Source organism: Hippopotamus amphibius, chromosome 8 (assembly GCF_030028045.1).
Source record: "Hippopotamus amphibius kiboko isolate mHipAmp2 chromosome 8, mHipAmp2.hap2, whole genome shotgun sequence".
Lineage (NCBI taxonomy): Eukaryota > Metazoa > Chordata > Mammalia > Artiodactyla > Hippopotamidae > Hippopotamus > Hippopotamus amphibius.
This window is the reverse complement of record NC_080193.1, coordinates 146,731,396-146,752,740: the sequence shown is the minus strand read 5'-3', so window position 1 is coordinate 146,752,740 and position 21,345 is coordinate 146,731,396. Positions and strand designations below refer to the sequence as shown.

The window sequence follows — 21,345 nt, the reverse complement described above, 5'->3', positions numbered from 1 at the left end:
GTTCCTTTAGCATTTGTTGTAGGGCTGGTTTGGTGGTGCTGAATTCTCCTAGCTGTTGCTTGTCTGTAAAGCTTTTGATTTCTCCATCGAATCTGAATGAGATCCTTGCTGGGTAGAGTATTCTTGGTTGTAGGTTCTTCCCTTTCATCACTTGAAATATATCATGCCACTCCCTTCTGGCTTGCAGGGTTTCTGCTGAGAAATCAGCTGTTAACCTTATGGGAGTTCCCTTGTATGTTATTTGTCGTTTTTCCCTTGTTGCTTTTAATAATTTTTCTCTGTCTTTAATTTTTGTCAACTTGACTACTATGTGTCTTGGCGTGTTTCTCCTTGGGTTTATCCTGCCTGGGACTCTCTGCACTTCCTGGACTTGGGTGGCTATTTCCTTTCCCATGTTAGGGAAGTTTTCAGCTATAATCTCTTCCAATATCTTCTCGGGTCCTTTCTCTCTCTCATCTCCTTCTGGAACCCCTATAATGCGAATGTTGGTGTGTTTAACGTTGTCCCAGAGGTCTCTTAGGCCATCTTCAGTTCTTTTCATTCTTTTTTTTTAATTCTTTTCCACATCCGTGATTATCACCATTCTGTCTTCCAGTTCACTTATTCACCCTTCTGCCTCAGTTAATCTGCTGTTGGTTCCTTCTAGTGTATTTTCATTTCAGTTATTGTGTTGCATATGTCTGTTTGTTTGTTCTTTAATTCTTCTAGGTCTTTGGTAAACTTTTCTTGCAACTTTTCAATCTTTGCATCCAGTCTTTTTTCAAAGTTCTGGATCATCTTCACCATCATTATTCTGAATTCTTTTTCCAGAAGTGTGCCTATCTCCTCTTCATTTAGTTGTCTTTCTGGGGTTTTATCTTGTCCCTTCAGCTGGTACAAAGTCCTCTGCCTTTTCATTTTCTCTGTCTTTCTGTGGCTGTGTTTTGCAGTTCTGCAAGATGAAATACTGCTGATACTGCTTGATACTGCTGTCTGCCCTCTTGTGGAGGAAGCTATCTAGGAGGCTCATGCATGCTTCCTGATGGGAGGGACTGATGGTGGGTAGGGCTGGGTGGGCGGAGCTCAGTAACACTTTGATTTGGTGGGCGGAGCTCAGTAAAACTTTAATCTGCTTGTCTGCCAATGAGTGGGGCTGTGTTCCCACCCTGGTGGTCATTTGGCCTGAGGCTCCCTAGCACTGGCGCTTACAGGCTCTTGGTGGGGCTAATGGCGGACCCTGGGAGGTGTCATGGCCATGAGCACTTCCCAGAACCCCTGCCACCAGTGCCCCCGTCTCCTCGATGAGCCACAGCTGCCCCCCACCTCTGCAGGCAACCCACCAACACCAGCAGGTAGGTCTGGTTCAGTCTCCTGTGGGGTCACTGCTCCTTCCCCCTGGGTCCTGGTGAGCACACTTTTTTGTGTGCCCTCCAAGAGTGGAGTCTCTGTTTCCCCTAGTCCTGTGGAGGACCTGCAGTCAAATCCCGCTGGCTTTCAGGGTCTGAATTTCTGGGGATTCCTCCTCTCGTTGCTGGATCCCCAGGTTGGGAAGCCTGACGTGGGGCTCAGAACCCTCACTTTAGTGGGTGGACTTCTCCGGTACAACTGTTCTCCAGTTTGTGTGTTGACCACCCAGCCTTTATGGGATTTGATTTTAATGCGATTGCGCCCCTCCTACCATCTCATTGCGGCTTCTCCTTTGTCTCTGGATGTGGGGTGTTTTTTTTGGTGAGTTCCAGTGTCTTTCTGTCGATGATTGTTCAGCAGTTAGTTGTAATTCCGGTGCTCTTGCAAGAGGGAGTGAGCACCCGTCCTCCTACTCCACCATCTTGATTCCTTAAAGTATTTTATTTTCCCTGTACTGTGTTTTTAAATAAGAAAGTGTTCAATGTAGAGGAGAGGAGGTACAATATGGAAAATTTAGGGAAGTAGAAATAAAACGTCCACTTGCTCAGTTACCATAGTTCTGTCGTGTGTGGCACTTTCATGTGTTTTCAACCAGTTTTTCTTTTTAAAAAAAGCTGTTTGACACATAGCACACAGTAATGTGCCAGCCTGGGTGGGCCTTTCTCCTCCCACCCTGGGAGGCACCACTGCCGCTTCATCCAGTGCCCCGCATTGCCCTGGAGTCAGGACTCAGCTCAGAGGTGCCTGTCCTTGAACTTCACCAAAGGCAGTCCCTTATCTAGGGCTTCTTTTGCTCACCATTGTGTGAGATTTATGGACATGCCTAGTTTTCCAGTCACCTTGAAATTACGTTTTCAGTATGTCCTACGTGAGCGTGCATGTTCTACGTGGAGAAGAGTGGTGGTAAACAGCAGAGATCCCTGAGAGAGCTGCCGCCAGCGGGGATCTCCTTCTGGCCACGTTCCCCTGCACTCAGGATGCCCGTGTGTGGCACACAGGCGCATGTGCCTGCGCACATGGTCCTAGGTGTGTGCGTGCCTGGACACACTGTGTGCGTCTCGGAGACCGTTCTCAGCAGCGCCGCCCCAGAGCCGGCCCCGCCCAGGGGGCACGGTGGTTTGTGAACATGGACTGCGGGCTCTCCCTGTTGGATGTGTGTGTGCGTGCGTGTGTGTGCGCACGTGCGCACACACAGTGAGGAGGGAGGATTCTGTGCTGCCTGGGGGTGCGGCCTGTGTGAGGTGGGCATGTGTTAGCCGTGGTGCATCTGCTGAGCAGTCCTCAGTGCAGTGCACAGGCTTTATCTTGTGGGACTCCAGGGGGCAACGAGGAAGTTCCACTAGATGGGCTGGTTCCTGCCTTTCCTCTTAGCTGGATGTTTTTGGTCTGTGGTTCTCAGTGTGTGATCTGTGTCTCTCATGGGCCAGTTACCATCTTCCTTCCCTCCTTCACCCGTGGACTCACCTGCTGATCCCGTGGAGGCTGTGCAGCTCCCAGAGACAGGCCCAGGGCTGGCCTCTTAGCACGGGGTGGGCAGCTGGGGGAGACAGAGGTGACGTAGCGGTGACGTGCATCACCCTTGCCTGGTTTCGGCAGGCCCGCCCCCTCCATCCTCCTGTTTCCCAGGAAACTCTTGCTGTTCCTCAGAGCTCCGCTCACCGTGGCCTTCTCTGTGGGGCCCGTCCTGGAGTGGGCGCCTTCCTCTGCATGCCTCTTCAGGAACCTCTGGTGGAACATTTACCAGATGGCCGCACGCCTGCCCCCCAGCCGGGCTGGGCGTGGCCATGTTCTCTTGGCCTTGGTGCCAGCGTCTGGCCTGGGGCTGACGCGGGGCCGGCGCTTAGCACCATCCACCGTGCCTGGTGGGTGCCGGCGGCGGCCGGGCCAGGGTGGGGAGTCTGGACGCAGGTCCTTGGCTCCGCAGATGGCCGGGTGGGCTGTGGTGGCCTCTTCCTCCGTGGTCCGCCCGTGTGGACACGTGGGGGCTTTGTGCCCTGGCTCGTCCAGCCTCCTGCCCCTCCTGTCCCGGCCTGTGTGAGCTGCGAGGCCTGATGGTGTTTGTAGCTGTCGTGGTTTACCGTGTGCAGCATCCAGACCCTCCTCTCCTTTCTTCCTGCACCTCCCACCCCACGGGCAGGAAGAGGCTGTGCACGGCTGTCGGGGTCCCCCAACCCCAAAGTGAGAATGCTGACCACAGCCTTGAGCAGAGGCACTCACTGGCATTCTTGGGTAAGTCATTGCTAAGGGTGGATTTATCTGGAGAATATGTGAGTTGGTGCTTCAGTTTTTAACTTTGTTATAAAAGTTAGTCTTTCTTTCATAAGTTTATGATGTTGAATGCTTTGTGCTTGTCTCTGATTGAGGGGGATCCATGTGGCCTCTTCTTCTGACTCTTCTGTGGCTCCTACGTGACTGTGTCCTCCATGTAACAATCCCCAGGGTGGACAGCATCGTGGAAGGAACCCGGCCAGCTCACAGGGCGCAGTCATTGCCCAGAGACCAGCAAAATATCCCAGAAGGAAGCCCGCCAGCCCAGGAACAGTCACTGCCCAAGGGCCAGCGAGACATGCCAGAGGGAAGCCCGTCAGCCCCTGGCCCACGGTCATCACCAGAGGCCCAGTGGAACACTGTTTTAGAGAAAGAGAGCCTCAGGCAGGACCTTCTGGGAGGAAACAGGTCTGACCCAGTGGACACAAAACCACATGCTTCCCATGAAGATTCTGAGACGGCAGCCCCAGGTGTGGACACGAGCAGCGGTGTTGAGAGGTGTGACCCTTATCAGGAGGCACAGGTGGGACGGAGGGGCCGCAGCAGTGCCAGTGATTTCAGCCACAGGGCTGACGCCACCAAGGCCAGGCCCCAGGCCGAGGGGTGGCCAGGAGGGCAGGGCTGCCCGGAGCACGGCCCTAGATTTGAGGGAGAGTGGAGTGCGCAGTGGGGAAGCCCGGACTCGGCTCCCTGCCCGCCGGGGACGGTGCAGCTCTTGTTCTCGACGCCTCCTTTGGATGAGCCGTGGCTGGGGACGAGGGAGGACAGAGAGGAGCTGCAGACGTGCTTGATTAAGGAGCAGCTGTCCGCAGCGAGCTTCCCGGGGCCTCAGGGCATCTCCTACGCGGAGCTGGTCCCTGTGGAGCGGTGCCCGCCCTCTGCCCCCACATCTTTGTGTGACCTGGGAGGCACAGACCTGCATGGCGGCCGCTCGGGCAGCTCCTCGGCCTGCTATGCCCTCGCCACTGACCTGCCCGGTGCCGTGGAGGCCCGGGAGTCTGCTGAGAATTCCTTTTACTGGAACCTCAAGGAACTCGTTTTCAGTGAGTGGACAGACCGAACTTCTTCCAACTGTTCCTGTGCTGCGTCTGAGCTCGGGGGAACCCCCTCCCCTTCGCTGGTGGGCTCTGACGTGGACGTGAGCAGTTTGCACAGGCAGAGGTCGGACATCCTGGACGACCGGGAGCTGTTACTGCTGGCTGGCACTTACTTTGATCTCGGTGAAGGCCAGCGGTTCCGTGAGCGCCGTCTGGGACTGGATGGAACAGGACCGTCGCAGACTTGCTTGGTATCCCCCGAACACTATGACGCGAGTGGCCGAGAGAGCCCGGGCTGCATCCCTCCTGTGTCGGGAGGCAGCCCTGTGGATGCGTGTCCGTCAGAGGAGCCCAGGCCGGGCCTCCAGGTCACCTCCACGCCCGTGAGAGAGGCTGGCCCTGCGCCGCTCGGGGCCGCCGCCCTGCAGCACGAGATCCAGGAGGGCACGTTCGCAGGGAGCTGTTACCACCGGGACGGCTCACAGCTGAGTACGTGTGGGGCTGGGGGGCTGGTGGTCTCCCTTTGCCTCACTGCCCAAGCGCACGGCACAGTGGGCTGCGGGGCTTCCTCGTCCTGGCGGCTGATGAGGCTTCACCCCCGGAAGGGTTTCGGCAGGAATGATGTATTATGTTAAATAAAGAACCTGAAGTCAGAGTTTACTTCTTGAAAGTTAGGATTACACGTGTGTGTGCTGGGGAGGGGGCAGCCCGGGGTCCCAGACCCCTCCGTGTGATGCAGCAGAGGTGGGCTCCTGGGGGCCCAGGGCCACAGTGGCCACACCAGGAGGGAGATGCGTGGCTGAGCGGCTGGTGGTGGTTTTCCGTGTGCTGTTGGGGTTCAGGCTGCTTTAGTCTCGGAATCTCTGCCCTTGGGGGTGTGTGGCCATCAGACCACTTCACTTGTTCCTTTTTATTTTCCTGATTTCCTAATGGAGCCATATTTCAGCCAGTTGTGTCCTCGTTGCTGATTTCATAGTGTCGATTACTAGGGCTTTTTTTCTAACCTTAAAAAAGTTATGTAAGTAATAGATGTTATTTTCAGAAACGTTAGAAAATATAAACAAAAAGAAGAAAAAATAACCTGTAAACCCCCCTGCGTTTGCTCCAGGAGGCTGTGTCAGCACACGTGCACACAGTGTGCACGTGGTGTGCAGTCGGGTGGCGCGTGTGCTTGGCTTCTGAGCCAGACTCCTGTGGAGGGCGTGGGGGTGGGTTTTCTAGGCTCGTCCGAGTCGGTGGCTGGTGGTGGGTCTCTCCTGAGTCCCCTGGCCTCCGGCTGCCCCAGGGACGCGCCAGGCGGAGGTGATGCGGCTGCCAGCCTCAGCCTTGCCCTTCTCCAGGCTCGGTGCCCTCTGCCCTGCCCCAGGCGCTGTCTGTTGGCTTTATCCTGCTCTGGGGGATGTGAAGCTGCTGTGTGGTGACTTCAGCAGGGCGTTTGATCTCCCCTCCTCAGGTGTGCAGTTCGAAGTGAAGCGGGTGGAGCTCCAGGGCTCAGCCAGCCTGTTCTGCTGCTGGCTGGTGAAGGACCTCCTGCACGGCCACCTGGACGCGGCCCTGCGGACCTGCCTGCTCCTGGCCAGCCTGCCCAGCTCCGCCCACTCCACCTGCGAGCTGTCGGGAGCCAGCCTGGGGGAGGTTGGTGTCTGCGGTCCGCTCCTGCCTTGCGCCCGTCTCTCCCGATCGGCATCTCTCTGTGTCCTCTGGGATGGGAAGAGGGTCTGTTCAGGGTCTGTCTCCTAACCGTCCGTGTGAGTGTCAAGTCACAGGTGGGATTTCAAACCCGCACGTGCTCCGTGTGGCTGGTGGGGTCCAGGTGTGTGCCAGTTTGGACCACCGTGTCGAGGCCCCCGGCGTACCCCGTGGAGAGCCGGTCTCAGGCCGGAGAGCCCGTGGGCCTGGGAGGAGCGGGGAGGGGCCGCGCAGGGCGTGGGGGCTGCTGTCCCTGAACAGCTGCTGGGGTGGCGGGGCAGTGGCCCGCCTGCCGCTGCCCCAGCCCTTTGGTGCCGCGCACGTGGCCCCTCAGACCTGCCTTTGCGTTCACAGATGCTTGGAACCAAACCCTGGTTTGAGGAGCCCCCCGAGGCTGCGGAGCTGGAGGGGCTGGCGGCCTGCGAGGGCGCGTACTCCCGCAAGTACAGCACGCTCAGCCCCATCGGCAGCGGGGCCTTCGGCTTCGTGTGGACGGCAGTGGACAAGGAAGCGAATAAGGAGGTACGGGGCTCCTGCAGGGGTGGGGTCTGCATGCTGGGGGCGGACTGCGCCGCCGCGCGCCTCGTCCTGGGGACACACGTTAGACCCGCCGCCCCCCTGCCACGTCCCGCTGTGATGAGGTGTGTCGTTGCCTGGCATTTTGTAATTTGGGGGAGCTGTCCCGGTGACCTTACTGCCTGTCCCTGCGAACCCCGTAGGCCACCCAGGTGTCCCCGGGCCTGGGCTGCCGTTCCTGGGAGGGCCGATGGGGACCCTTTCACCCCGGTGGTTTCTCGTCGTGTCTGGAATTTACCAGAGCCGCATGCTGTGCTGGTGCCTCATGGGTCTGTGTGGAAGCCTGGCTGGTTTCAGTGATTTTCAGCGGGTCCTTTCCGTTTTCTTCCTCTGCCGGCAGTGACGGTTCTGTCTCCTTCTCTATTACGTACATCTCATCTCTCTTCCTTCCTGCTGGCACCTTGGCTAGGACCTGCAGAGCCGTGAGGAGTAACAGGTATGCTGCCCGGCCTCCTGGGGGCCCTCTGTCAGTTCCAGTGGCTCCTCTTATTTCTTGGTGGACATCTTTTGTTTGAGGATACTTCATTTTATCTCAGTTGACTAAATTTTTTTTTAAAGAATGAGTGTTGTTCTATCAGATGTCTTTTCAGCATCTGTGGAGATGGTCGTATCCTGTTTCCTCCATTAATACATGAATAACAACAGTCAACTTCCATTCGTAGACTCAGTCCTTGATTTCATTATAACATTCTTTTAATGGGTTGCTGAATTTAGCTTGCTAACATTTTTAATTTGGGTTTTTTTTCCTTTATATTCCAGTGTAAGTGTTTTTTCTTTCTTTTCTGTCAGTCACGTGGGGAGTGCAGAGTTGGGGACACTGGCGGTGACCAGCGCCTGTGACGTCACGTCTGTAGATGTTTCTGTGGCGAGTCTTGTCCCCATGGCTGTCCTTGTTCTTGTCGTCACACTCTCTTCTCTTTGTTAGACTTGCCCAAGAATTGCTTACTTTTTATCAAATGTTTGTTTTGTTTTCTTTAAATTTCTTTTCTGGTACTTTCTATGAGTTAATTTTGCTATTTTTCTAGCTTATTGGATTGAATGTGTGTATTTAAGCTGTTACTTAATGATGAGAGCTTGTGCAGTGCTGAGTGTTCTGAGTGTACTCGGCCACCTTCTGGAGGGTAAACACCTGCTGCTCTGGGTGTCATGCGTTCCTGAGCCATCTCCCTCTGCAGTTTCTGTTGTCATCCTTAATTTGTTTGAGGCAGATCTTCTCAATCTTGGTTTGGATCAAGGACCTGATAAGCTCTGGGGGTTTCTTTAGACCTTGATACCTAAGGAAGAAGAAAGGAGCCCCAGAGTTCTTCTCTTGGTTTAAAAAAAAGCCACGTGAGTAATTTTGCCTTTCAGAAAACAGAGACATCAATTTAAATATGATGAGGCCAATACATTATTAAATAAAGCAGCTAATCAGAAAGTAGACTTTTAAGGGTTAGGGTCTAGTTCTCAGGACAGATGGAGATCGATTTGTGGGGTGTTTCCATCTTAATATCAGTTCTGATCCATGAACATGGGATGTCTGTCCATTGAATCAGATCTTTAATTTCTTTTAACAATGTTTTTTAAATTTTATTTTATTTATTTTAAAAAAAGTTTTATTTTATATTGGCATACAGTTGGTTAACAATGTTGTATTCATTTCTCAACAATGTTTTATAGTTTTCAGTGTACAAGTCTTGTCCTGCTTTTGTTAAACCTCCATTGTTTTTATATCCAGTTTCTTCTTTTTCCTGTGTTCATGTTTCATTTGCTGGAAAGTATTTGTTACTAATTTTTCTAGGAAGAATGTATGGGTGTTCTACTTGGAATCGTTACATGTATTAAGATGTGGTTTTCCCCCTATTTTAGAGGAGATGGGCCTTTTTCCTCTCAGAACTTTTTAGACACATAATGGTGTCTATTGTCATCTACCATTATTTTTAGGTGAAATTTACTGCCAGTAATTTGGAATTCAGAAATTTCACCAAGGTGTAATTTCTGTGCGTGTGTGCACGTGCGTGTGTGTGGGCATGGGTGTGCGAGTGTGTGTGTGGGGGGGCGTGGGTGTGGATGTGTGGGGGGGTGGGTGTGTGGGGGGGTGGGTGGGCCTGGGTGTGTGGGTGCGGTTGTGTGCGTGTGGGTGTGGGCGTGGGGGCGTGTGGGGGCATGGGTGTGTCTGGGTGTGTGTGTGTAGGCGTGAGTGTGTGTGTGGGGGTGTGCGCGTTTGGGGGTGTGTGTGGGCGTGGGTGGGTGTGTAGGTGTGCGTGGGGGGTGTGGGGGGGGGCCGTGTCTGCTGTATTCTTCCTCGACACTTGGTAAGGCTTTGACCTGGATGTTTAGAGTTTTCTTTACCATAAGAGGATTCTTCTCTTTTGTTCTGTTAATTCCTCCCCCTGAAGCTTAGGTTAGGTGTGTCTGGGGGCGGTGGAGGCAGCCTTCCTTCTTCTCTCCCTAAACCCTGCAGCTGGATGGCAGCGGGCAGCTCCCTGCAAACATGTGAACTCGAGCTGTGCCGTGTGCAGCTTCCCCAAACCTGCCCGACTCGGCCATGCTCCCCGTGCCTGGCCGTCCTCCCCGACTCGGCCATCCTCCCTGTGCCTGGCCATCCTCCCTGTGCCCGGCCATCCTCCCCGACTTGGCCGTCCTCCCTGTGCCTGGCCGTCCTCTCTGACTTGGCCGTCCTCCCCGACTCAGCTGTCCTCCCTGTGCCCGGCCGTCCTCCCTGTGCCCTGCCATCCTCCCTGACTCGGCCGTCTTCCCCAGGCCTGGCCCTCCTCCCAGTGCCCGGCAACCCCACATTGTGGCTCCTCTGGCCGTCAGCCTTGCTTCCGCCCGTATTTTCTTGCTTTCCCTCACGTCTCTCACCTGACCTGTCACATCATGCTGACCCTCCCTGTGAAGCATCTGCCGCGCTTGTCTGCTTGTCGCCACGCACATGCTGGCACGCAAGCCTCCACCCTTTTCTCCTGATTATTGCGGGGTGATTGGGTGTTGCGGAAGCGCCTCACTGGTCTTCCTGCTGCTGCCCTAGCCCTCCGTGGTATCACCACCCCCCCGCCGCCTGCTTGCCTTGCACGGAACCTCACCCCACCTCCCTTCTGCCTGCAGTGCCTTCCCCCGGCTCCCCTCAGAGCGGCCTCCTCAGGAAGCCCTCCCCGGCCCCAGCACCTCCCGGTTCATCTGCTCCTTCTCGGCCCTCACTTGCCCTGACCCGTGGCGCGTTTTGTGTATCCTCTGCCTCCCTCTGCCTCCCACACACGCTGAGCCCCGTGAGGGCGGGGATCCTGTTGTCTGGCTCGGGGTCTCCTGCCGAAGTGCAGAGCAGGCCTGGCTGCGGTTGCCGCTCACCGCCTGCCCTGCGCTGTCCTGGGAGCAGGGGCCCTGTCGGGGGCAGGGCGCTTGTGCGGGGACTCGCAGTGTTGGTTTCCTGTGCTAAAGGCGCCTTTCCTTCCTGCTCCACACTCCACTTGACTAACACCCCCTTTTTTTATATTTATTTTGGGTCCATCTGTCTTGCTGAACTCTCTGGTTAGTTCTTAGAATCAACACGAATGATGGTTTTTGATCATTTTTTCTAGTTCCTAGGCCTCTTGTTTCATTTTCTTGGCCAGAACATCCAGCACTCGGTTGAGAAATTGGGGTGATGTGGGGTGTTGTGGGGAGCACCCTGTCTTTCCAGTGGCTCTGCCCGTCCCTCCATTATCCCAGCCCGCTGTGCACATCGGGCAGGTCTGTGCGGCACTTCTGGTTGCTGCTGACTTGCCTCTCTGCCTCCGCGCGCTGGGGGGCTGTTACTGGCTGTTACTGGCTTTCCTCTTGCGTGTCCCTGGGGCTCAGCGGGGGTGGGGTGAGGGGTAGGGTGGAGGTAAAGGCACGACGGGCTGCTAGAGAGATGGTGGGAGTGGCCGCAGCTATGTCTCCTCTGTTTCCTCGCAGGTGGTGGTGAAGTTTATTAAGAAGGAGAAGGTTTTGGAGGATTGTTGGATTGAGGATCCCAAACTCGGGAAAGTCACTTTAGAGATTGCCATCCTGTCCAGGGTGGAGCACGCCAACATCATCAAGGTGGAGAGCTGTGGTCGTGTCAGTTCTCGAGGGTGTTGTCTTGAATGTATCCCGGCAGGGCCAGACCCAGCTTTGTCTCTTTCCAGGTACTGGACGTGTTTGAAAATCAAGGGTTCTTTCAGCTGGTGATGGAGAAGCACGGCTCCGGCCTGGACCTCTTTGCGTTCATTGACCGCCACCCCAGCCTCGATGAGCCCCTGGCAAGCTACATCTTCCGACAGGTGAGAGCAGGCCGGAGCCGCCGGGGGAGAGCGTGGGCTGGGCTGCCTGGGTCCAGGGCTGCAGGGGTCAGTGGTACACACTCTGTTGTCTCTGTGAGCTGGGTTTGCCTTTGCTTTGGGGATTTTCTTGAGTAGGATATGCATTTTGAGAAGAGAATTCTGTGGTTAAAGTAGAGAGAGTGAGGTTGGGAAGGAAGAACGAGGCCAGGTACCATCCTAGAATGATCGGGGATGTGGGTTTGATGACTGAAGTTTATTTATATCTGTACAACGTCCATGCCAATCTCAAAAATGAACCCGCAGAGCTAACAGACTGGGCTGTGAGCCTGTGCATTTGCTCTGAATCCTTGTCCACCACTGGAAATCACTGCTCGTTTGTACGTAGAGATCATCTAGTGCTGCATCATGTGGCTGTGGGGACCGCGGCGGAGAGGGCCTCGGAGGCCCTTGTGCAGCACACACGAGTCCTGCCCACAGGCGGTGCTTCACAGACGTGGCTGTCCAGTTCATTAATCTGCAGAGGTTGCAGGTCTGGCCATCTCATTTTACAGGATTTGTCTCGGTCTCTTTTGTGTCTGTTTACGTATTGATCTTAGTCCATTTGTTATTTTTTGGAGAGAGTGACGGGTGACATAGAAGGTGTCTCATGAGAGAGAGAAATTGGGTGGCGGGGTCGGAGGAGAGAGAGACAACAACTCTTGTTTTAGTTTAAGAAAGTGGTAGTTCTATTCCAGGAGATTCCTAGCTCCCTGGAAAAGACAGAAAGATCCCTGGGAAGGGGGGTGGGACCAGCTCACAGCTTTGCTCTCCGTTTCCTGGCGCTGACCTTCTAATGACAGCATCCACGAATTGACATTTTTTCCTCAAGGTGTGAACTCCCAGGAGTTGCTGGACTTCTGAAATTAAATTTCTCAGGCATCTGCTTCTACGTTTCGGTCATTGTTGCTCTGCCTGAAGAATGTCACCTCTCCCCCCTCCCTACTTTGGAAGGTCATTTACACGTCTGCTTTACTTCATGGCAAAGGTTCGTTTCTGAAAACGGATCAGAGACGGCAAACAGTGCCTGTGTGACGTCACGTCAGGGTCCCTTGCCAGCCGCTGCTCCCTGCCTGTCAGCGCGAGGCTGCTGACATGTGTCATTCTCGTCATTCTCGTGCTCAGTACCCTTCGGCGTTTGCAGGAAGTGCCTGAGCCCCTCTGTCCCTCTGTGTGCACAGTGAGTGCTGCTGTATGTGAGCACGGGCTCGCAGCTCTGCAGAACCGCGTTACTACACACACACACGTGCGGACGGTGTCGGCGTCCGTGTCCACTGCGTCTCGGCTCTGGACCCGTGGGTGTGCTCGGCGCACTGCTCGCCTGTGCCGTTAGCAGCTCCTCCTCCCATTCAGCTTCTTCACCAGTTTGTAGTTAATAAACCTCGACGAAGCCTTCCACGTTCACACGAATGTGTGGTTTCTGTTTCCCAACTGGATCCTGATGTGCACGTGTGCCTGTGCGTGTGTGTATGTGTGTACATATACATGTGCATACACGTAGGTGTGCATGTATGTGTGCACACGGTGTATGTGTGTACACGTGCATGTGCATGCATGTCTATAAATGTGCAGGAATGTATATGTTTGCATATATGTGTATATAGATGTGCGTTCATCTTGTTAAAGTTATTTACTTCAGCTTAATTTGTCTGCCATTAACTACTGCTTCTGACTCAAAGATACTCATTTGTAAACATCGAATGGTCTCTAATGATCTCAATGACTGACTACATCTGTGAAATCACTATGTTGATTGGTACACTTGGTGTCCACATTATGAATGGGGCCAGAAGTTGTAGTACTTACTTAAACTTAACCGAGGTGCTACTCTTGTTGATGTCTGTCACCAGATTTGCCGTGTGGGCAGACAGCAGTATCTTCTAGTGCTTTCACCCCTTCACAGTGGAGACGGATGCACTTGGCTTGTGGACGTGAAGCCCGTTTCCTGGGGAGTTACTCCAAGTCCACGTAGCTGAGAATTCCCCACACGGTGCGGAACGTGTGGCTGCCACTCAGTGCTGCTCTTGGAGAAGGGGTCAGAGCCTTGAAGGGCGGGTTTGGAGACTTAGCTTCTGCTCCCAGCTCTGCTCCTGAGTTGCCGCGTGAGCTCTGGGCGGATCACGGTCCCTCACGGTGCACCAAAGGTGCTGTATTCAGGCCTGCTCTAGGGCCACCTCCCGTGCAACCAACCCACGCGCATTAAAGTGCCCACCGTGTGTCTTTGTAGCGTCTGCTGTGAACTGTCTTTCCTCCCAAGATGGCGGTTCTGTGTGTTGTAGGGTGAGTGAATGTCTGCTGGGGAGGTTTCCGTGGTAGCACACGGACAGAGAACGTAAACATCATGTATTTATCTGGGGGAGGGAGGAATAGGGCATCACTGAGGGAATACAAAGGTTCAGTTACAGAGGATGAGTGAGTCCTAGAGACCTGCTGTAGGGCATGGTCCCTGTAGCTTACAGCGATGCCGCGTGGTGTACTTAAAAATGCTAAGAGGGTAGACCTTGTCTTAAGTGTCCTTATCACAAATAACGATAATAGCAGTGAAATGAAAGAGAAGAATCTTCGATCTGTGTTGCCGCATGGCGTGCTGGGTGCCACGTGCCGGGTGCCACGTGCCAGCCACGGCGAGCACCCTGCCCGGGGCTGCCTCTCGTCCGCCTCAGCTGGGTGCTCTCTGCAGCATCCAGCCTCTTACCTGTCACCAGTTGGTTATGAGTTAGAGAACTTTTTTTTCTTTGTTGTTCTTTTCTTTTTTTCTTGTCAGTCCTTAATTTAAATGCACGTCCTACTTGAATTGCCTTTTAAAAAGTGCCCTGTGGCCTCCTGATTTCAGCTGGTGTCAGCAGTGGGGTACCTGCGCTCCAAGAGCATCGTTCATCGGGACATCAAGGACGAGAACATCGTGATTGCTGAAGATTTTACCATCAAGCTCATAGACTTTGGCTCGGCCGCCTACCTGGAGCGGGGCAAGCTCTTCTATACCTTCTGTGGCACAATTGAGTACTGCGCCCCTGAAGTCCTCATGGGAAACCCGTAGGTGTTTCACTGCCGCCTGCTCTCACACCCCCATCCGACCTGTGATTGGTGGGGTTTTTGGGGGGAAATGGTTTCAGTTTGTGCCTCTTTGTGACGAGGGTATTGAGTGATAAAAGTATGTTTTGGAAAACAAGTGGGCAGGCAGGAAAAGTAAGATCGGTCAAGGGAAGTGGGGGGACGTACAGGGGTTCATTATAGTATTTTCTCAACTTTCATGTTTGGAGTTTGATATGATTACAAGTTCAGAGAAAGATAAAAAGTGTCCCCAAACTTGGGACTCTTCAAATGAGTGAAGAGGAATTTCTTTCTGTTGGTTTATTTTGATGACCGAGCTAGTAATCCAGTCCAGTCATGTACTTTCGGGCTGGTCATGTAAGAATTGAAGCCACAGGAAAGGTGCTGTCACAGAGGACCCCTGCTGAGGCTGGGTCCACTCTTGGCAGAGGCGCGGTCGCTGACTGGCCCGACTCCGCGTCCGCTGCGGGTGGGCCGGGCCTCCTGCTCTTGCAGAGAGGGAGAATGAGCCCGGGGGGTGGGCCACGTTTACACATCTGAGCCAGGGTGGCCTGTGAGGGGTCCAGGAGAGGGAAGGACGCTGACGTGGCTCAGGGGTTGGCGGGCTTGCGTGGAAGCGGCGCTCGGTGTTGCTGCTGCGTGTGCACGGATTTATCTCTTGTCAACGTGTAAACGAAGTGTGTCTTCACACGTATGAAATGAACTTAGCCCGGACTGCGGCGTTCTCCTGTGCCACCTGCGCATCCTGTGGAGAGGGGTGGTTAGGATGAGTCTCTCCAGGAGGGCTCGTGGTTAGAGGGACTGACGCCAGAGTGTCACAGGGCCTTCACCGCCCGGTTCTACACCCTGTCCTCACGGAGTCTGCTTCCTCCCTCTCAGTTTCATGCCGTTCTACTCTGGGGGGCTGCAGATCCGGCCCCCCACCTGTTTTTATAAGTGCAGTCCTGTTGGCACAGGGCCACGTCTGTCGGCTCACGTAGTGTCTGTGGCTGTGCTTGTGCTGCACTGGTGGAGAGGAGTCGTGGTGACAGAGGCCACGTGGCCCCAGCTTAAAATATTTCCTGTTTTGCGCTTTACAGCATATGTTGCTGGCCCCTGTTCTAGCCTACTGGATTTTTCTCTTTAGCCTCCAAAATTCTTGAAATCTTTTTCTCTGAAACATAAATGGCACAAAACAGAAACTGCCAAATCTGATTTTCGGGCTGTAGCATTCTCTCATCCCCTCACTTTCCTGAGGTCTGTCCTTTGTCCTCATGACCCCTCCTTGTCCTGGGGTGCAGCCTCGCCCCGCCACTGGTTTCCTGCCTTTGGATGTGCCCAGGCTCTCTGTGGCCCCTGGAAGGCAGAAGGCTCTGTCCTGTGAGATGTCCCTCTTAGCAGTTTCTCTCTGCCATCTTGTCTCAATTCATGGTCTGGTGAGAAGATGCACCCCCCCCCCCCCCCGCCTCCGAGCTCCAGACCTGAGGGACCAGGCGCAGTGGGCAGCACGGGTGCTGGTGTGTGGGGGCCGTTGACCTGGCTCCCATGCCTGTGCAGCTGTGGCTTCCCCCCTTCTGCGGAGAGCGAAGGTGGTATTCATCTTGCTGGTTTGCTGTGAGGATTAGGGTGGAAACATGTAAATGCCTGGCAGAGCGCTGCCTCCCACAGGTGCCCAGGAAGTGGTGGCTGGGATGAAGGTATTTATAACCACGGGAGATAACGAAGAGCACCCCAGGGCGCTGTCTCCCCGATGCTTGCACCCCCCTCCTCGCCCTTTTCACTCTCGCCTCCGTCCTGCTACAGCTGCCTCAGGATGCTCACCTGTGCCAGTCTCGCCTTGAGCACCCTTCAGGTCTCTCTGAAGGGCACGCCACCCTGTCCTGAAGCCACCTGTGGCTCCCCAGGGCCCCTGCTGCCTGGTGCTCTGCTGCACTCCCAGGCCTTCTCTCCACCTCCTCCAGGAAGCCCCCCAGGGAGACACTCTGCTCTGTCTCCATGCCGTCTCCTGACGTGGTCTCTCAGCTGCCTGAGTGGGGCTTTGCATTTCCTCTCCCTTGCAGCCTGTGGCCGGCGCCTGGCGGGGGTGGATGTGCTGGCCCTGCGGACGTGGTCGAGGAGTGCGCGCATCTTGCTGGGAGCCGCTCTCGGGCGACTTGTGGGGTTCCCGGGCTCACGTGCGGGGCTGGCCTGGCGTCCTGAGTGCTGCCTCTTCCTCCTGCAGTTACAGAGGGCCAGAGCTGGAGGTGTGGTCGATGGGAGTCACGCTGTACACGCTGATTTTTGAGGAGAACCCCTTCTGCGAGCTGGAGGAGACCGTGGAGGCTGCGATAAACCCCCCGTACCTGGTGTCGGAAGGTGAGCTTGCGTGGGTGGCGGGTGGACAGGTGCCAGCGTTGCACTTGCTTCCTGTCTTCGAGAGCAGTGCACCTGTGTCTTTTCCATTCTTCTCAGACTTTGATCTGAACATAAGGACCATTTGAATGTGACCTTAAATATTGCAACTTCATTTTTAGGGGAGTTTCCCTTTGGACCATAGGGGCCTCTTCTGAGGGATACACATTAGCAGCCTCTGAGCGTGGCCATGGCAGGGACTGCAAGGTCACCTGGGGGAGAGGGTGAAGGATGGACTTGACCCCCAGGCCGCTCGAGTGGAGCCTGGGGGTTTCTGTCCCACCTCGAGCTGCTGTGAGCTGGCTCCCCTCAGGGCCACGAGTGGCTGTTTGCATCTGCAGTGAGGACCACTGGGGAGGCGGGCCTGGAGTGGGCCCCTCCCGCCCTACACCTGGAGGTGCTCCAGGGAGCTGGACCACAGGGTTCTGAGGTCTCCCAGTCGTGGCATCGTGAGGTTCCAGAGTGATCACTTACCGTCACAGGCAGTGAGGACATGCGTCCTCAGGCCTCAAGTCCGTGCCTTGGGTTCAGGCTGCTCGGGCTGCCCTGACAGGACGCCACAGACGCGGGCCTGAAAGCACAGACATTGGTTTCTCACTGTCTGGAGGCTGAGCGCCCCAGGTCAAGGTGCTGGCAGATTCGGTTCCTGGTGGGAACCCTGCTCCCGGCTTGCAGGCAGCTGCCTTTTCCTGCATCCTCACGTGGCAGAGAGAGGGAGAGGGCAGGCTCTCCCGTGTCTCTTCTGATAAGGGTGTCTCAGCTGATGCTGTGAGGGTGGGCCTCATCACCTCATCTAAGCCTCATCACCTCCTAATATCCTCACATTGTGAATGGGGGGGCGGGGCGGAGCACAATTCAGTCTGGAGCAGCCTAGTAGGTCTGTAGAGCTTTGCTGACGTTCTGGATTCCTGCCATACCTTGGCTCTTGCAGCCTGTTGCTATGCCCTGGGGGCTTGGTCCGCCCCTGGGGCTTGCTCTGCAGGCTCGCTCGCTTGCTATGGTGAGGCTTGGAGTGGCCCTGGCTGAGGTGATACCCCCACTGTTCAAGGAAATGGGACCCAGATCCAGACTCAAGGCTGGGGGTGCTTCTCAGAGCTCCTGCTTCCGTCTTGTAGGGACTGAGATGGGGCTCCACTGCCAGCCACTCCCTCCCCTCTCCTGTCACATGATCCGTGTGTCCACAGCTCTAACCCGAGCCCCAGGGCAGGCCCAGGCTAGGCGCTGCTGCACGTTGGTGTAGTGAGTGAGGTGGGATTTCGAGCTCCAAGCTTTCATTTCAGAGGCAGCAAACATCTCCCACAGCCCTTCTTGAAGCAGAGCTGGGGCCCCACATTCCAGAACCCCCAGAATGCTAGTTAGAAGGGGGCGATCCAGGGCCATCTCCTGCCAGTCAGACCTAGGACCTGCATGTGTGAAATGGGCTCCACCTGCCCCAAGCCAGGGCCTCCCATCAGTCCCTGGCCACACGCCTTTCTGTTCCCAGATCTCATGAACCTCTTGTCTGGGCTGCTGCAGCCTGTCCCCGAGCAGCGCACCACCTTGGAGAAGCTGGTGACAGACCCTTGGGTGATGCAGCCCGTGAACCTGGCTGACTACACCTGGGAGGAGGTGTGTCGAGTAAACAAACCAGGTGAGAGGGCGGTTCCGAGGCTGCTTCCTGGGTCTGGGGGTGGGCGAGGCGCCTCCCTCTGTGCTGCCCTGGACACTAATATCAGGGCCCGGAGCTGGCTCATCGCCTGAGACAGACTCCGAGGCCCCTGAACACCACCAGGTGCTTTAGAAGGTTGGTGAGTGCTCTGGGCACCCCCGGCAAGGAGGAACCCACACACGGGATTGAGGGCTGGGGCTCAGGGTTTGATAAGTGCCGCTGGGCGATGGTCTGAGTGGGCTGAAGGGGAGGAGAAGGCCCAGACGGGGAGTGTGATGGTCTGGGGACCCCAGGCCACAGGTGGGAGCAGCAGCCCCGTGTGTCTGGTCCCTGCTGCTCAGAGCCAGTGAGCGGTGTTTGTGGCTCTGGACATAGAATCCCTGCAGCACCGCAGCAGGGTCTGGGGAGTCTAGAACATTGCCAGTTGGGTTCTGAAGGGTTCCTCTGATGTCTTTTGCTTCTTTCTTCCAGAGAGAAGCAAAGTATTTTAGTATCTTGTTGTTGGCAAGTGATACGGTATCTTTTTCTTTCTTTAGAGAGTAGAGTTCTGTCTGCTGTTGGTCTGGAGCCAGAGGGCGGGAGCCTGAGTGCAGTGGCTCGGGCCCCGGAGCTGCCCAGGGCCTCGTGCGTCCCAGGCCCCTAACCGCCGGGTAACCCAGCTCCCCACTGCTCTCCTCTCAGGAAGTCATGTTGTATTCAGTCCCCTTCCATTCAGAGAAAGTAGGTTCTCAAGAATTAGGCCCAGTTCACCTTCTAAAAACTCATGTGCAAGCTTGGTAAATGTTAGAACAGAAGCCAGTGATACTGCCTTATTTTAGGGTTATAAAATAGACTTGGAATTCATTTTTTTCGTGGCCTTGAAAAAACATTTAGTGTTCAATTGAATTTTGTACTATTAAAGGGCTTTTAATTTGTGAACTTCCAAAAGGCATACAAGAGGTTTTTCATTCTCTTTCACTTTTGTATTTGTGCCTGTTTGTTTCTTCTGACTTGGTATATGCTTGTTTGATATGTAGAATGTGTAGAACCTATTCGCCAAATGACCAGACTATTTCATTAATTTATTTCCTTGAATGTTTTCCAAATTAAAGCAATTTTGTTAGTATACAATTACTCTGACTTGGACCATGTGATTCTTCTACAATGCCGGTTTCCGTTTGTGCCTTTTCACTTGCCATGGTTGGAGAGAGGTTCAGTCGTGGTCAGTTTGGGGGTCCCTCCTGTGGGTGAGCCCAGGGCTCTGTAGCTTGCTTGGTCTAAGGAGACTAGAGGGTGTGGTGTTTCAGGCATTCCCTTTCTCCTTGTACACAGCTCACCAGGACCGGCCCATCATCTGTCTATGCTCTGCTGTCCACCCACGACACCCAGCACTTCTCAGCCAGTCCAGGCCCCTCCCCATGACCATGTGCGGACGTCCAGCCCCAGGGACCCCCTCTGTGACTATGTGGGGGGCGTCTAGCCCTGACTGCCCCTGTGTTACTATGTGGGGGGCATCCACTCCCAGGGCCCCCCCCAGGGCCCTATGACTATGTGGGGGTGTCCAGCCCTGACTGTCCCTCTCCCACTCCTGCTTAGGTCCTGGTACAGCTCTCACACACTCAGATGGCTCTTCTCCTCTAGGCTCCAATCCATCCCCCTCTGAAACAGGGTCAGCTAGTTCAGGCACAGGAAATCCAGCCTCTATTTTGCATCTGTGTTGGAGGAGAGGGAGTGGTTGGGGTCAGAGGGAAACCTTTCTTTTTTTACCCTGCTCAAATAGCAGGAAGAAACCAAAACCAAGAGCCCCCCACCTCCCATGTCTTTTTCCCACGTTATCACTTTCTGCAGGTGCCGAGGCTCCTGCCCAGAGCTCTTGGGAAGATGCTCAGGGGCCAGGCTGCCTCTAGTATGATCCTGTGCTCAGTTTCTAGTGTGCATTTAGGAAGCATGCAACTGTCTTTATATTTTTGGATGCTCAGATGACAGTTAATTTTATTCTCAACTGCTAGGATACAGGTTATCACTGTCCCCTTCCTTTAGGAAGTGCTGCCCAAGTCTCCCTGACATCTCAAGAGACTTACAAGGGAACTTCCTCCAACTGTGAGTCTCCTGATGTTCTAAGAACTCTTCAAGAGTGAAAAAAACTCAAATATTTTCCTTTGTAGTTTTTATGACGCTTATAACACAAAAGTTACAGAATGTTTTTTTCAGACAAGTGTGTGATGGGCTGAGAATGCAAAGTTCTAGGTCTCCAAGAACTGTTACTTCTCCATAAGAAAAAGTAATTAAAAGTCATCTGATTTGATGGCAGTAGAAAGTCTGAACACTTTGAGAATGTTCTCTGCACAGACAATCCAGATAGAAAAGTTTTGAGGCAGGTGCTAACAAATTTTCCTCCCCAGGTATGATTCCAGAGCACTGAAGAGACTGTCGATGTTTTTGAGTGATCCCTGCATCCCAGCTACTACTGTCTCTAGAGCTAGATCCCTGTTTAGGTTCTGTGATTCCTTCCAGGCAGCATGGGTGGCACACAAGAATTTTCTTAGATATTGGGTGTAAAAGCATTAACATAGTTTGTTTTGCAGCGCTGTCAGCTGAATATTTCAAGAAGCAAATTAGGGTAAAAAAACCAAAACAACAAAAACAACCAATTCTCTGGTTCCACACAGTTTACAACCTTCCTTTCCTTTGATATAATTCTTTTGTAAAAAGATGTGTTTTAGCACCCAGTGTAGTGGCTGGCGAAGAGGACTCTATAAACTGTATCCATGCAAGAATCAAGTCCTTTTTCTCAGTTCAGGAACAAGTAGATAAAACAAGAAGAAATGCTTACACACTAAGATTTGGGCTTAACAATTGGTGGAATTGAAAGCACACCTTTTTTTTTCTTTTTCACCACTATCCCCTTTTGAAAGATTAGTCTCTGTATCCCAAATTTAAGAGTGAATGCAAATTAGGCTGAAACATCACTGGATTTCATCCAAAGAGGAAATCTCCCCCCCGCCTCCTTTTTTTTTTTTATTAAACTGTAAGGACTTCTGGA

General features: G+C 54.1%; 1 protein-coding gene across 8 annotated transcripts in view; it reads left to right on the top strand.

Moving 5' to 3' along the window:
• The window catches only part of PASK (PAS domain containing serine/threonine kinase), a 37,978-nt gene extending 18,548 nt beyond the window's left edge, over positions 1-19,430 (top strand). For 6 of the 8 annotated variants that reach the window (XM_057744427.1, XM_057744426.1, XM_057744424.1 and 3 more), the window contains 8 exons: positions 3,826-5,180; positions 6,145-6,326; positions 6,735-6,902; positions 10,872-10,997; positions 11,084-11,218; positions 14,088-14,287; positions 16,506-16,639; positions 18,159-19,430. In XM_057744427.1, the coding sequence (XP_057600410.1) occupies positions 3,826-5,180; positions 6,145-6,326; positions 6,735-6,902; positions 10,872-10,997; positions 11,084-11,218; positions 14,088-14,287; positions 16,506-16,639; positions 18,159-18,415 (2,557 nt within the window). In that variant the 3' untranslated portion in view covers positions 18,416-19,430. Of the gene's footprint in view, positions 1-3,825; positions 5,181-6,144; positions 6,327-6,734; positions 6,903-10,871; positions 10,998-11,083; positions 11,219-11,603; positions 12,705-14,087; positions 14,288-16,505; positions 16,640-18,158 lie in introns of those variants that run through there. The other 2 variants (XM_057744428.1, XM_057744430.1) reach the window with 2 other exon arrangements.
• The last annotated feature ends 1,915 nt before the right edge of the window (positions 19,431-21,345 follow it).